The sequence below is a fragment of the Theropithecus gelada genome, chromosome 13 (genome assembly GCF_003255815.1).
Source record: "Theropithecus gelada isolate Dixy chromosome 13, Tgel_1.0, whole genome shotgun sequence".
Classification (NCBI taxonomy): Eukaryota; Metazoa; Chordata; class Mammalia; order Primates; family Cercopithecidae; genus Theropithecus; species Theropithecus gelada.
This window is the reverse complement of record NC_037681.1, coordinates 5287478-5300381: the sequence shown is the minus strand read 5'-3', so window position 1 is coordinate 5300381 and position 12904 is coordinate 5287478. Positions and strand designations below refer to the sequence as shown.

Below are 12904 nucleotides of genomic sequence, written 5' to 3'. Positions count from 1 at the left end.
GACACAAACCCTTTTTAAATGAATCCCTTCACCGTTAGCTTGCTTGGCTCAACTCATAAAGTGAGAGCAGTAACAGTTCTGGTTATTTGGAGGTTCTGGTTAGTTGGTTATAATGAATCAGAATTTAGATTCCTTAGATTAGGTAAGTAGTCTTAAATATGAGCTATGACCATTAATTTATTTTTTTACTTATATTTTGTTTTGAAATGACTATCTTAAATATTTTTCTTAAACCAGTTTTTTTCTTCTAATTACTCTGAGAGTGGGGGTTTTGAGCAGCCTAAAATGTATGTGCAATAAATTCTGATTTGCAAATATCATGAAATTATTCTATTTTAAATTATTAATTGCAAAACCCACCATCTTTGTATTTTCCCAACTCATTTATATTTTGAAAGAGCCGAAAATGTATTTTTAAAATTTTTTTTTATTTTTTGGAGACAAAGTCTCACTCTGTCGCTCAGGCTGGAGTGCAGTGGTGTGATCTTGACTCACTGCAACCTCTGCCTCCCAAGTTCAAGCAATTCTCGTGCCTCAGCCTCCCGAGTAGCTGGCACTACAGGCAGGAGCCACCACCCCTGGCTAATTTTTTGTATTTTTTAGTAGAGACGGGGTTTCACCATGTTGGCCAGTTTGGTCTCAAACTCCTGAGCTCAAGTGATCTGTGTACTTTGGCCTCCCAAGGTGCTAGGATTATAGGCATGAGCCACTGCGCCTGGCCCAAAAATGGTATTTTAACTCTTTCAGTTTAAGGAATGAAAATTAAATTCTGTTAGCATTCCTGTTCTGGTTGAGGGCCGGTGATCAGAAAGGAGGTCATGGAGTTCCGTCTCCTCATGTCCTGCTCTTTCTCTGCCCAAGTCATGAGATAAGTGAATTATCTCTGAAAAGACAGACCTCGGGAAGAATTAAGTTAGACTCTCTGCCAGTGGCACTTAGAAGTTGGCATTTACCTTCCTAGATTTCATCAAACCTACTCTTCCATTCTACAGAAACAGTACCTGAATTATATTCATTCCATCGCTTGAATTTCAGCAGCAAAATCCTCTGGCACCTTTGTGGCCTGCAAATATTGCTTCACAGGCATCAGTATAGCTGCAGGTCCTAGAGAAAGAGACCCTTTGTTCCTGGGCCTGTTTCCTAAAACAGAGTACCTCAGAGCTGGGAACAGAGTGATGTGATTAGATAGTGACTTCCTGGTGGTGGAAATGGTGCCGGTTTCTGTATTCAGGTGCATTTTATTCACCCATGCTTTTTCTTCTTTCTCTGTTTCCTCTTCCTGATTCCAGGCCTCGTTTGGGAACAGTCATGCACCGGGTGATCGGATTGGGGCTTCTCTACTTGATCTTTGCAGCTGTTGAAGGCGTGATGAGAGTCATTGGGGTAAAAACTACATAATTCTACCACCCCTTTTTGTTATTGCTGTGAAATGTGGTCTTACTTTGTATCTCCTGAGATGAATTTTTAGATAGAAACTTGTGAAAAAGGCCCAATTTGAACTTTTCTTCTATGGAATGTTTCCCTTTTAAAATACTTCCTGAAAGGCAAAGGCTAGCCAGAGTGCTTCTTAAAATGATATGACTGATTGCGAAGGCACCGCTTGATATCATCCCAGGTATCAGTCCCATCCCAGAAATGTTCATGGTTATTCCTCATAGAGAACATTTGTCTTTGTCATTATGCAGCTGGTATACCTTAATGTCATTCTTAACCCTGGATTTTAAAATGTATCCAGTGAACAGAAAGTTAATTACACCCTTCAGGTATACGTACAGTACATTTCATCACTCTTTTAAGTCTCATTTGTTTATTCATTTTCTCTGACTCTTGGGGACTAGCTATTTTGAGGATTCCATAGACCCCGCCATTGAAAGAGCCAAGAGGAAGTGATGTTCAAGGGGAAGATGACCCTGGATGTGGGCAGCAGCACTTTATTCTCCAGAGAAGTGTCAGTGTTTATGTCTGCATAGACCCCTAGATTTCTAGCTTCAGTTTTTTTACTTTTATTTTGTGTGGTTATTTGTTTGGTTGTCTGGTTGGTTGGTTGGTTGGTTGGTTGGTTGGTTGGTTGGTTGGTTTTGGAGACAGGGTCTTGCTCTGTTGCCCAGGCTGGGGTGCAGTGGTACAGTGGCATGATCATGGCTCACTGCAGCCTCCAGCTCCTAGGCTTAAGCAGTCCTCCCACCTCAGCCTCCTGAGTAGCTGGGACTACAGGTGCAGGCCACCACACCCAGCTAATTTTTGTATTTTTTGTAGAGACAGGGTCTCACTATGTTGTCCAAGCTGGTCTTGAGTTCCTGGCTGGCCTCAAGTGATCCTCTTACCTCAGCCTCCCAAAGTATTGGGATTACAGATGTGAGTTACCACGCATGGTTGCTTCAGTTTTTTGAATAAATGATTGAGGACTGAGTGATTAAGAAGCTTATTATGTCTTACCTAATCCAAAGACCTTTGTCATTTTACCTAAAATATCTTTTGGATTAGCTGTATAAATCAGATCATAAATATTTATCCAGTAATGCTAAAAAGCCCCATTCTTCTCCCTGTTATCTTTGATACACCCGTATTCAGTGTTAGATGCTCTTTTAGTCTTTGAGTATATTTATTTTCACCTTTGTATAATCATGAAGAACTCCGCATTCATATAATAATAATAAATAAATATTTGCCAGAAAGAAATAGAAAAGATAAATATCCCACATGTAAATACACTATATATATTGTATTCCTTTAAAAGTGTACGTAGCTTGGTGGCACACGCCTGTAATCCTAGCTACTTAGGAGACTGAAGCAGGAGAATGGCTTGAACCTGGGAGGCAGAGGTTGCAGTGAGCTGAGATTGCGCCATTGCACTCCAGCCTGGGCGACAAGTACAAAACTCTGTCTCAAAAAAAAAAAAAAAAAAAAATTTACATAGCCAACATCTTAGATAGTGACTTTTAAATATGACTAGTCAGAGTAAATGTCTAACATGGATCCCCCCTTCACTTTTTTTGTGTCCCTTCACAACACAGTCGGAAAAGATCAGGAGTTCATTTCATTAATAGCCCTGGCTGTCAGTTTGGTATGGAGGAGAGAGATCGAAATGGCTGGTGTTAGTAAGGTTGGGGACATGATGCTTTTTATTTGCCATTACGTAGTACTGTTTTATGTTGCTATCATCACATAAATTAGCAATTGTTGCTATCAAAAAACAGGTCATTTCCATGTGCTTAAACACAATCCTCTTAGGAAATTAAATCTTTTATGTGGCTTTGTAAATCGAAGAGATAAGCTAAATTATTTTTCTTCATCAAATGATAATTGCTATAGTGCAGTGAAACTGTTACATTCAGGTTTCTTCCCCTATTTTTATCTTTCAGGGTTCTAACCATTTAGCTGTTGTTCTTGATGACATTATTTTAGCAGTTATTGACTCCATTTTTGTGTGGTTCATATCCTTTACTGTGTCCTTCAAAATAGTTTTTTCTATCATTAAAATCAGATTACATGTAATTTGTAATAACGATAGAAAGAAATACAGTTACGCATTTTTGTTACCTTAATACGAGGGTCATTTGAAGGCAAAAAGGTAGCAACTCCCCAAACAAGGAATATCTTTATTTTTTCTATGTAGTTTAGCATACAGTTAGTGCTTATTCTCAGTGTGTGCCCCATACTGACGAGGCATAGGTGAAAAAGATGTCCCCAAATTTAAGGAATTCACAGTCTTGTAGGGGAGACAGATACATAACTAGCATCAATATAGCAGTAGTAGTTGCCATCGTAGAGAGGTGCTGTGCCAACAGGGAAGAGAGAAGTTAATGCTGGCATAAAAATCAGGAAAGACTTAACAGAGATGGCAGCATTTAAATTGAGACTGGGAAGACAAGTAGGGGTTTACAGTTAATAAGAAGGTAATTAGGGAAGAGGTATTCTAGGAAGAATGGAGGGGAGCAAATAGTTGAAGCAGGGAAACAGGGGGGACAGTGGCAGAATGTCCAGGGAAGCCTGCCTCTGGGTGGACGTGCGTGGGTGAGCCTTGGCAGGTAGTTCAGGTAAGGGTGGCAGGGCACACTCAAGAGCTGAGTGCCTTCCGGAGGCAGGGGCTGGAGAGGAATTGAAGCTGCGCAGGTAAGTAATGTGATGAAACTTGTGTCAGTGAGAACTCTGGTGACAGAAGAAGATGACGTGGAAAAGGAGAGTCTAGAGGCAGGAAGGTGAGTCAGTATTCCTTTGCCTTTGCAGTGGTCCGAAGAAGAGATGGTGAGGGTCAGAAGTAGGGTAGGGGATATGGGAAGAAGAGCCCACACGATAGACTTGCTGGAAATGGGTGGAAGAAGCAGGTTCAGAGAAGGTTTAGGGGCTGCAGCCATATTGCAGGAGAAGTTTTAGAGGCAGTAGGGACTGGATCCTCGAGGGTCTTCTCTGATTCGATGACTCAGGTTGAGTCTGGGGAATCCCCATTGCTTTTTTCTCCTTGGGGGCACTTGTGGAAATGGGAGGAATTCAAGAGAAAATGTGACTGACCAGAGTGGAATGCAGGGTTATGCATATCCCAGAACATTCTTTGGACCTGTTTCTATTATATTTATGTCCTCTTTGAAATGCTTTCCTGTTAGATAGGTTTCATTTTTTGCCAAGTTCTTTGTTTCCACTGTTTTTGATACTTATGTCTTTTAGCTTTTTGACATCAGTTTTTTTAAAAAATTGTTTTTCTTATATCTTTTTCCATTTTCTCATCTATGTGTCTCATAGGAAGGGCCAGAGGGCTTGATCTCATCACTATGCCCTGGAAGGAAAGTCTCCCATTTTTCAGGTGTGCTAGCAAATGTAGCATTCCTCATAGGCTTTTCTGTGCCCCTTGTGGGTTGTTTTCTAAGCCAGGTCTACCTATTCTTTAAATTCCCTGTTTGTGAATTCTCAATATGCTTCCAACTTAAAAAGCCTATGAAGAGTGCTACAAACCAAAATTTTCTAATTCATTATCCTTACTCATCAAAGCAGTGATTCTTAACCTTGTTTGGGTACTAGGATCAGACATGCTTTGGAAAATCTGCTAACAGCTGTGGAGCCTCTCTCCACAGAACACAGACACACACAAGAAGCTTTGCATATGACAGGGCAGTTAAAGACCCCCAAATTATATCTGTGGACATCTTAGGAGTCTGAGGAGCCTACTTAGGGAATGATAACTGATTTAAAGAGTTGTTTCCGACTGAACTTGTTTAAAAAAGCATATTCTATTTTGTTCAGAGCTACTAGTTTAGAATCCAAGTTTGTTGAATAAAATTATAGTTAAATAAATCTGATTTTCTCAGAAAGTGATATAAATATCTTCCTCTGGTGTCATTTTCATATTTTCTGTATTAAAAAAATTAAAGACATTCATTTGCTAAAAATGTAATGTCTGTTCCTCAGTTCTACATGTGAGCAGTGTTCCAGTGGTAAGAATAATCACCACAAAGGCTGTAGGTCCTACAGGACCGCTTGTTAGGGGGGCCCTCCTGCCTTGAGAACAGGCAGGAGGTATCAACATACCTTGCGTTGGGATAGGCAGAATTACAGTGGAGATGAACCTGCCTGTTGACCTCAGATTATCTTTAGACCTTAGTGTCTTATTTTCTGGCATTGTGTGTTTAGAAAATGAGCTGATGATATCTATTCAATTTAGAATTGTCTTGTTTCTAAAAGCTATGTATGCTTGGAACATTAACAAGTTAGGGAGTATGGTCCTTCATTCAATTAATTAAGCTGCAGACTGTGTTTTTCTAAAAAATAACTATCTTTTCTGACAATTTATAGATATTTATTTCAAAGATTTCTTGTTCTTTTTTTTTTTTTTTAAACGGAGTCTCGCTCTGTCGCCAGGTTGGAGTGCAGTGGCGCAATCTCGACTCACTGCAACCTTCACCTCCCAGGTTCAAGCGATTCTTCTGCTTCAGCCTCCTGAGTAGCTGGGACTACAGGCACATGCCACCGCGCCCAGCTAATGTTTTGTATTTTTAGTAGAGATGGGTTTTCACCATGTTGGCCAGGATGGTCTTGATCTCATGATCCGCCTGCCTCAGCCTCCCATAGTGCTGGGATTACAGGCATGAGCCACCGTGCCCTGCCAATTTCTTGTTCTTAACCATCCACAAGGTAGTTCATTGGGAAAAACACTCAGTAATGCAGCTTGGCAGAAAATTCCAAAGAAAAGCAGCTCTAACGATTCTAATCCATCTGGATTTGAGTGAGGGTAATTTATTACCTTTATGGACACCACTGACTTTCACATATTCCAGTATCTGATTAGCCAGATTGGGGTAGCAAAATAAGGAAAACAGATGAAAGACTTAGTTTGCTTAATTGTGAATATTTGTAATGAAAATGTTTCAAGAAATAGTCAAATCTAGAATGTAAAAGATCTTGTTTAGTGTTTCATGGTGAGACAAGGGAAGTCTAGTATCTATTTCTGCATGAGCCTGAATTTGTGAAGTTTGCTTTCAGATTGCTGTTTGGTAATTTTTATCACTAAAATGAAACGTCTGCTTTCTGTATACAGAAAGATAGCAGATTTCCTAAATGATATAAATGACAAGGAAAAAAAGCAGAACTAAATACATATACAATTGAGTGCTTTGGAAAATGACCCTGCTTCCTTTGATTTTGATGACCTTAATATAACCAATCCTCTAAGAATCTAATTCTGAAGTCATAGGAAAAAAAATAGGCTGAAAAATTCAAAAGCCATAGCCTTAGCCTTTCTCCTGTGGCCCTTCCTTCCCTTTTTTTTCTTCTTGTTTCTCTTTTCTTTTCTTTTCTTTTTTTTTTTTTTTTTTCTTTTTTTCCTGTTTTGCTGCAGGCGCGTGATTCTGATCTTGTTCTTCTGGCCAGCCTCCCCCTCTCTCTCCTTGACTCTGGCTTGTGCTGGTGGATATCCTTTTCCTACCATAGCAGCGCGCTCTCACTTCAAAATCAGAAGGGCTATTTGCTTTCATGACTACTTTCCTTCCGTGGCAGGAATATTTACACTTTCCCTAAATTTAACAGTGTCTTGGTAAGTGGAGGCTTAGGCAATTTCAAATTTGCTTTTTATTCCTTAGCTTAAAAACATTTTTTTTTGAATTATTAAACCAGACCAGATTTTTTTTTAATCCTAGAAATTTGGTTTTAGTCAAGAATTTTTAAAATTATGTTTTGATGTATTTAAGGAATAAAGTATATTTGCATTTTTAAAGTTCTCATAATAACCTGAATTGGTTGTATTGTATTACTTTAGAAATTGATCCTCTTTTGTAATTTGTTGGTCATTTAGAAGATTAAAAAGCAGTTTTGTACTAAAGTACTAAAGTAGCTTCAGTACTAAAATGAAGTTTTTGATTAATGACATTTATAATTTTTAAAACTTGCCACATCCATTCTGTTGCTTAGCGCTGTTATTTTTAGTGTTTGGTTCATAAACAGAGCTTGTTGGTCTGCTCCAGAGGAAGGAATTCTCGTTTAAGAGCAGAGAGAGCTGCCTTGAATTCTGTTTCACTGCTGAGGAGTCAGTGGAAAAGTCTCTTTTTGCTTCTTCATCCTTGGCAATGTTGAACTTTACCTGAGCCCTGTGCTCCTGGAAAACAGCCAAGATTAAGACACCCCCCTCCAAACCCCCTTCCCTATTTGTGTTCTGAGAAAAGACTTACCGCAGAGAACCCCCTTCCCCACTGGACTTAGATAAGACTCCTGGAGGCCCCCTTGTCTACCTGTGACAAGGCCGGGCACAGACCTTCCGATTTCCCATTCCTTGCATCATGAATGATTAGATGAACTCTTTATATCCACTGATCGATCTGAACAAAACAGTGACTGAACCAAACTGTAAGTATTCTTCCTCCGGGCCATAAACGTTGACGCACTGTCAGCCTGAGCCAACACACAGCCCTCCCGAGAATCTGCAGGCCTCAAGAAAAGACATTCCCTGATCAATGTGTCTAGTCCCACTACTCACTCCCCACACCTACTGCTTTCTAGCCTTGTTTGCTGTGCTCTATAAAAGAAAAACCCTTTTCTGCCTGACCTTTGAGACTCTTGCAGATCTTAACAGTCGTAGTATTCTTCCTGTTGCAATAATCCTCCCCCATTGCAGTGGTCTTTCAAATAAAGCCCTTAGCTAAGTCCAGATTTGTTTTATCTGATGTTTTTCAGTTTTAAAATTTATAAAATGGAATTGGTAGATGACCTAACTTCTTAATTATGGTTACTCAAAGAATAAAATGAGAATAGACTAGAAAGAACAAAATAAGACAGAAATAGAGCCAGAAAAGCACAAGCCAAATGGCCTGTCACAATGTGATCTGTAAAGAGTGTCTCACTGGGAGGGGTTTTAGTGCGTGCACTGCTCTATCCGGTGTTGCGGGTGCGTGGCATTGGTGGAATGCATCGTGGGTCTTCCATGCTTTTTCCTTGGAGTTTGTTTTCTTAGTTCAGACAATGGTAAATTGTAAAAGAAAAGTTGTGATAAAGTATAATGATTGTACAATATTGGCCAAGATAATGTTTTCTGTGTTTTTATTAGCTTCAAATTTTAGGAACTGTATTTAGCAGTACTGACTTCGGAAACATAGTAGAAGAATCTTTTGTTTTTGTTTTTTTTTAAACCGCTTATTATTACTTGGAATGTTTTTCCTTAACTTTTTCACATTTTTATTAGTTTGGCACAAACTATGAAGACTCTAAGGCTAAGAAAGAACACTGTGAAATTTTCATTATATAGACACTTTAAAAATACTCTGATCTTTGCCGTGCTGGGTAAGCTATTTAATTTTTCTTGTAGTAAATTATCTTAGTATTGTTATATTCCTTCAAGGTGACTTTTTGTGTGTGTTTCAGCTTCTATAGTGTTTATGGGGTGGACAACTAAGACATTTCGAATTGCAAAATGCCAGTCAGTAAGTATAACCTTCCTATTTAAACAGTTGTTATTTTTATTTATACTGTTTTGTAGAATTTTGAAGAATTTAGTTTATGCTTGCAAATAGAGGTGATTTTAATGGAGATTTTCGTTTTACTTTGAACTATTTTTTACAGAGTTATAAAAACTTTTGGCCGGGTGCGGTAGCTCACACCTGTAATCTCAGCACTTTGGGAGGCCGAGGCGGGCGGATCACAAGGTCAGGAGATGGAGACCATCCTGGCTAACACAGTGAAACCCCATCTCTACTAAAAATACAAAAAATTAGCTGGGCGTGGTGGCGGGCGCCTGTAGTCCCAGCTACTCGGGAGGCTGAGGCAGGAGAATGGCGTGAACCCGGGAGGTGGAGCTTGCAGTGAGCCGAGATTGCGCCACTGCACTCTAGCCTGGACGACAGGGCAAGACTCCGTCTCAAAAAAAAAAAAAAAAAACAACTCTCCAAGTGATTCTGAAAAAGTTCCTCCTAAATCTCCTTTTCCCATTATGCCCTTTTCTCAAGTTGTTTTTATATATTTTGAAAATAAATTCTCTTCCTATATATCCTGAGAGGAATCCTTTTCTTCCTGCACACCATGAAATTGAGTGGTTTGTATCTAGATGGGACTGGAAATCTTAAGACTGTCATGTTTCTAGAATCGTGTATTCAGTATGGGCATTCGAGTGATGTTTTCTTTTTTTTTGAGACGAGTCTCGCTCTGTCACCCAGTCTGGAGTGCAGTGACGCGATCTCAGCTCACTGCAACCTCCGACTCCCGGGTTCAAGCAATTCTCTGCCTCAGCCGCCCGAGTCAAGCCATGTTTTCTGTGGGTTTCCATGTTGGAAGAAGATATATTTCTTAGACTTAAAATATGAAAGATCCTCTTTTGGGGATTTCTTGAGATTTGGAGCTAGTGTCTAGTGCTACATAAATAATCACAAAAAGGCCTCTGATAATCCAGAGCTTTTGCTGCCTTAGAGACAATTTGATAAAAGAAGAGGCTGGGCCTTCTGACCTTAGTATTTGCCACTTGAAATCCTAAGTATATGTTTTGCATTTTTCGATTTTGAAATCTTTCTGTTAACCCCAAAATTTTATGGCAGGGAATATTTGTAACATTAAAAAGCCCTTTAGAAACATTTTGAATAATAAAGGTTTATTGAAAAAATATATTCGTGTTTGTTTGGAAGACTTACTGGTTGGAAAGATTTCATTAGTACTTGTCATTACACACTATTTGAATGGGAAACCTATATACTTATCAGAAAATTAACTTTTCATGCTTTAATTGTCCTTATTTTAGGACTGGATGGAACGCTGGGTTGACGATGCATTTTGGAGCTTCCTTTTTTCGCTTATCCTTATTGTAATCATGTTTTTGTGGAGACCATCAGCAAACAATCAGAGGTACCTAACATAGGACATTTCAGGTCGGCAAGGATTTGTTGATCACTTTCTGTAGTGTCAAGAACGCGTTTATAGAAACCGGGGGAGTAGTCCTTGCTTTTAGTATTGGTGGAATGCATCATAGAAACCGGGGGAGTAGTCCTTGCTTTTAAGGAGTATACAGTCAAGTAGGGAGATAAGCAAAACAAATGCAAGACAGTGGAAAAAGAGATGTATAGACTAGTCCAGGGGAAGATGGAAGAGGGTTGAGGAAGACTTCCTGAGAAGACAGCGCTTATGTTACACCTTGAGGAAAGGAATAGGATAGTGAATGACTGAACTGGGAAAGTATATCCATTTTCTGGGGTGGTGGGAAAGACGTGAGATACTTTGGAGGCCAGTGAGACAGGCAGTTTGGTTAATACCACATACTCATATTGGAGGGAGATCAAGCTGGAAGGGAGAGGTATGGCCAAAATGACAAAAGACTTCAGTGTCAAGTTCAGAAAGTTGTACTTGAGACTGCATGTGATGGGAAGCCTCAGCTTCCTTGCTTTATCCCTTTGCCCCAAGGAAAGACCTTAAGTTCTTGTCCAACCTTTAGGAAAAAATGAAAAAGTATGTACAGATTCAACATCCCAAATCCAGAATGCTCCAAAATCCAAAACTTTTTGAGTACGAACAGGATACTCAAAGGAAGTGCTCATTGGAACATTTTGAATTTCAGATTTTCAGATTTGGGATGCTCAACTGGTAAGGATAATGCAAATATTCCAAAATCTAAAACATCCAAAACTCAAAATACTTCTGGTCTCAAGCATTTTGCATAAAGGCTTCTTAACCTGTATCAGTGTGTGTTTTTCCTGTCCTTTTTAAAATTATACAATAATACATATATATATATATACACACACACACATATACATATACATACTGTTCTGTACCTTCCTGTTTAAGGTCTCGCCTATCATCTCAGCACTTTGGGAGACCAAGGCGGGTGTATCACTTGAGCCCAGGAATTCAAGACCAGCCTGGGCAACAAGGCGAAACCCTGTCTCTACAAAAACAATACAAAAATTATCTGGGCGTGGTGGTATGTGCCTATACTCCCAGCTACTTGGGAGGCTAAGGTGGGAGGATGGCCTGAGCCCAGGATGTGGAGGTTGCAGTGAACTGAGATCATGCCACTGCTGCTGCACTCCATTTTGGGCAACAGAGCCAGACGCTGTCTCAAAAAAGAAAAAAAACTGTCTTTCCATATCAGTATATATAGATCTTTTAAGGCTTTTAAAGGCTTAATGGCATTTCATAACATGAATATAATATAATTTATATAAGCAGTCCCTGGTTATTAGACATTTTGTTTAAAAAATAGATTTTTGCTGTTAATGTTTTCAGAATGCTGTTGGACATCATCTTGGCAAACTTTTGTTAGTGTAATGTAAGGTAAATGAATTTTTACTTTAATGGCTATTGCCAAATGACCCTCCAGAAAGGTTGTCTTGATTCACGCTTTATCAGCAGTGTTTTGATCTTATCACATAGGAAATGTGGCCCATTCAGTGGGCTTTATTTTTGCCAATCAGATTGACAACTTTTCTTTTTTTAGGGAATAGACTGACAAGAGGTGGGCAGAGAGGTAAACTTGACATGGAGAAAGAAACAGCAGAAAGTTCCCTTCCCTCAACATTAAGTATTGCAAAATTGCTTTGCAGAAAGATTTTACCCACTTAGGCTTTTACAAACAGGGTTTGAGAGCTCCAGTTTCACAATTTCTTTATAATGATTTTAGCTAATTTGAAAGTAAAATAATTACGTTTTCATTATTTTAAAGTATAAGAAAATTTTTAAATGTAGATTTTTTATACAATGGCTTTTAGCTATAAACTGAAAATTGAACAAGTTTAAACATACTAGTAAAACTACTCCTTGTTTTTGCTATAGATATGCCTTCATGCCCTTAATAGATGATTCTGATGATGAAATTGAGGAATTCATGGTAACTTCTGAAAATTTAAGTGAGTAATATGTTTTCTTTTTAAATGACCATTGTACATATTGTAACAGAAATATTGTACCCTTACCCGTGATGCATGGTCACCTACATTGTTTTCTTCCTGTAAAATATTTTCAAAACTTTTATCTTCAGAAACCTTATTTTGGTAGACAGTAACAAAAAGGTCAGTGATGAAATTTTCGAGACTATTGTAGTTTGAGCTTTTGTTACTCATTTGAGCTTGTTACTCATTTCGTAAAGTGTTGAAATGTTTACACTGTTTTTCATAAGAATGGTTTGATGTATATTGTGCTTAGCTGCTAAATAATGTTCATCTTGATTGCTAAGTTTCTTTGAGCTGCATCTTTTTGATCTTTTTAAAGTATGCACACCTGTAATTTCTGGTCATGCTCAAAGCATTTCTACTTAGTTTTAATGGTATTTTCATTCTTTCTATTCTACATAGCATTTTATCATTTTATTAATTTTATTATAATCTAATTAAGCGTCTGTTAAGGCAACATCAATAAGTAACTGAGATGTTGAGGGTAATTTTTTCTTTGTTTCATTTTTTTGTCCTCTTACTTTTGCTTCTCTTAGTAACATTCTTTTTCACTTTTTGTT

The 12904-nt window shown here is 38.6% G+C and overlaps 1 protein-coding gene across 2 annotated transcripts in view; it reads left to right on the top strand.

The window, feature by feature from the left end:
- TMEM87B (transmembrane protein 87B) overlaps positions 1-12904 on the top strand; it is a 65807-nt gene that overhangs the window by 35234 nt on the left and 17669 nt on the right. The window contains exons 10-15 of one of the 2 annotated variants that reach the window (XM_025354829.1): positions 1290-1383; positions 3363-3434; positions 8649-8757; positions 8839-8897; positions 10202-10305; positions 12229-12302. In XM_025354829.1, the coding sequence (XP_025210614.1) occupies positions 1290-1383; positions 3363-3434; positions 8649-8757; positions 8839-8897; positions 10202-10305; positions 12229-12302 (512 nt within the window). Of the gene's footprint in view, positions 1-1289; positions 1384-3362; positions 3435-6826; positions 6899-8648; positions 8758-8838; positions 8898-10201; positions 10306-12228; positions 12303-12904 lie in introns of both variants that reach the window. The other variant, XM_025354830.1, reaches the window with a different exon arrangement.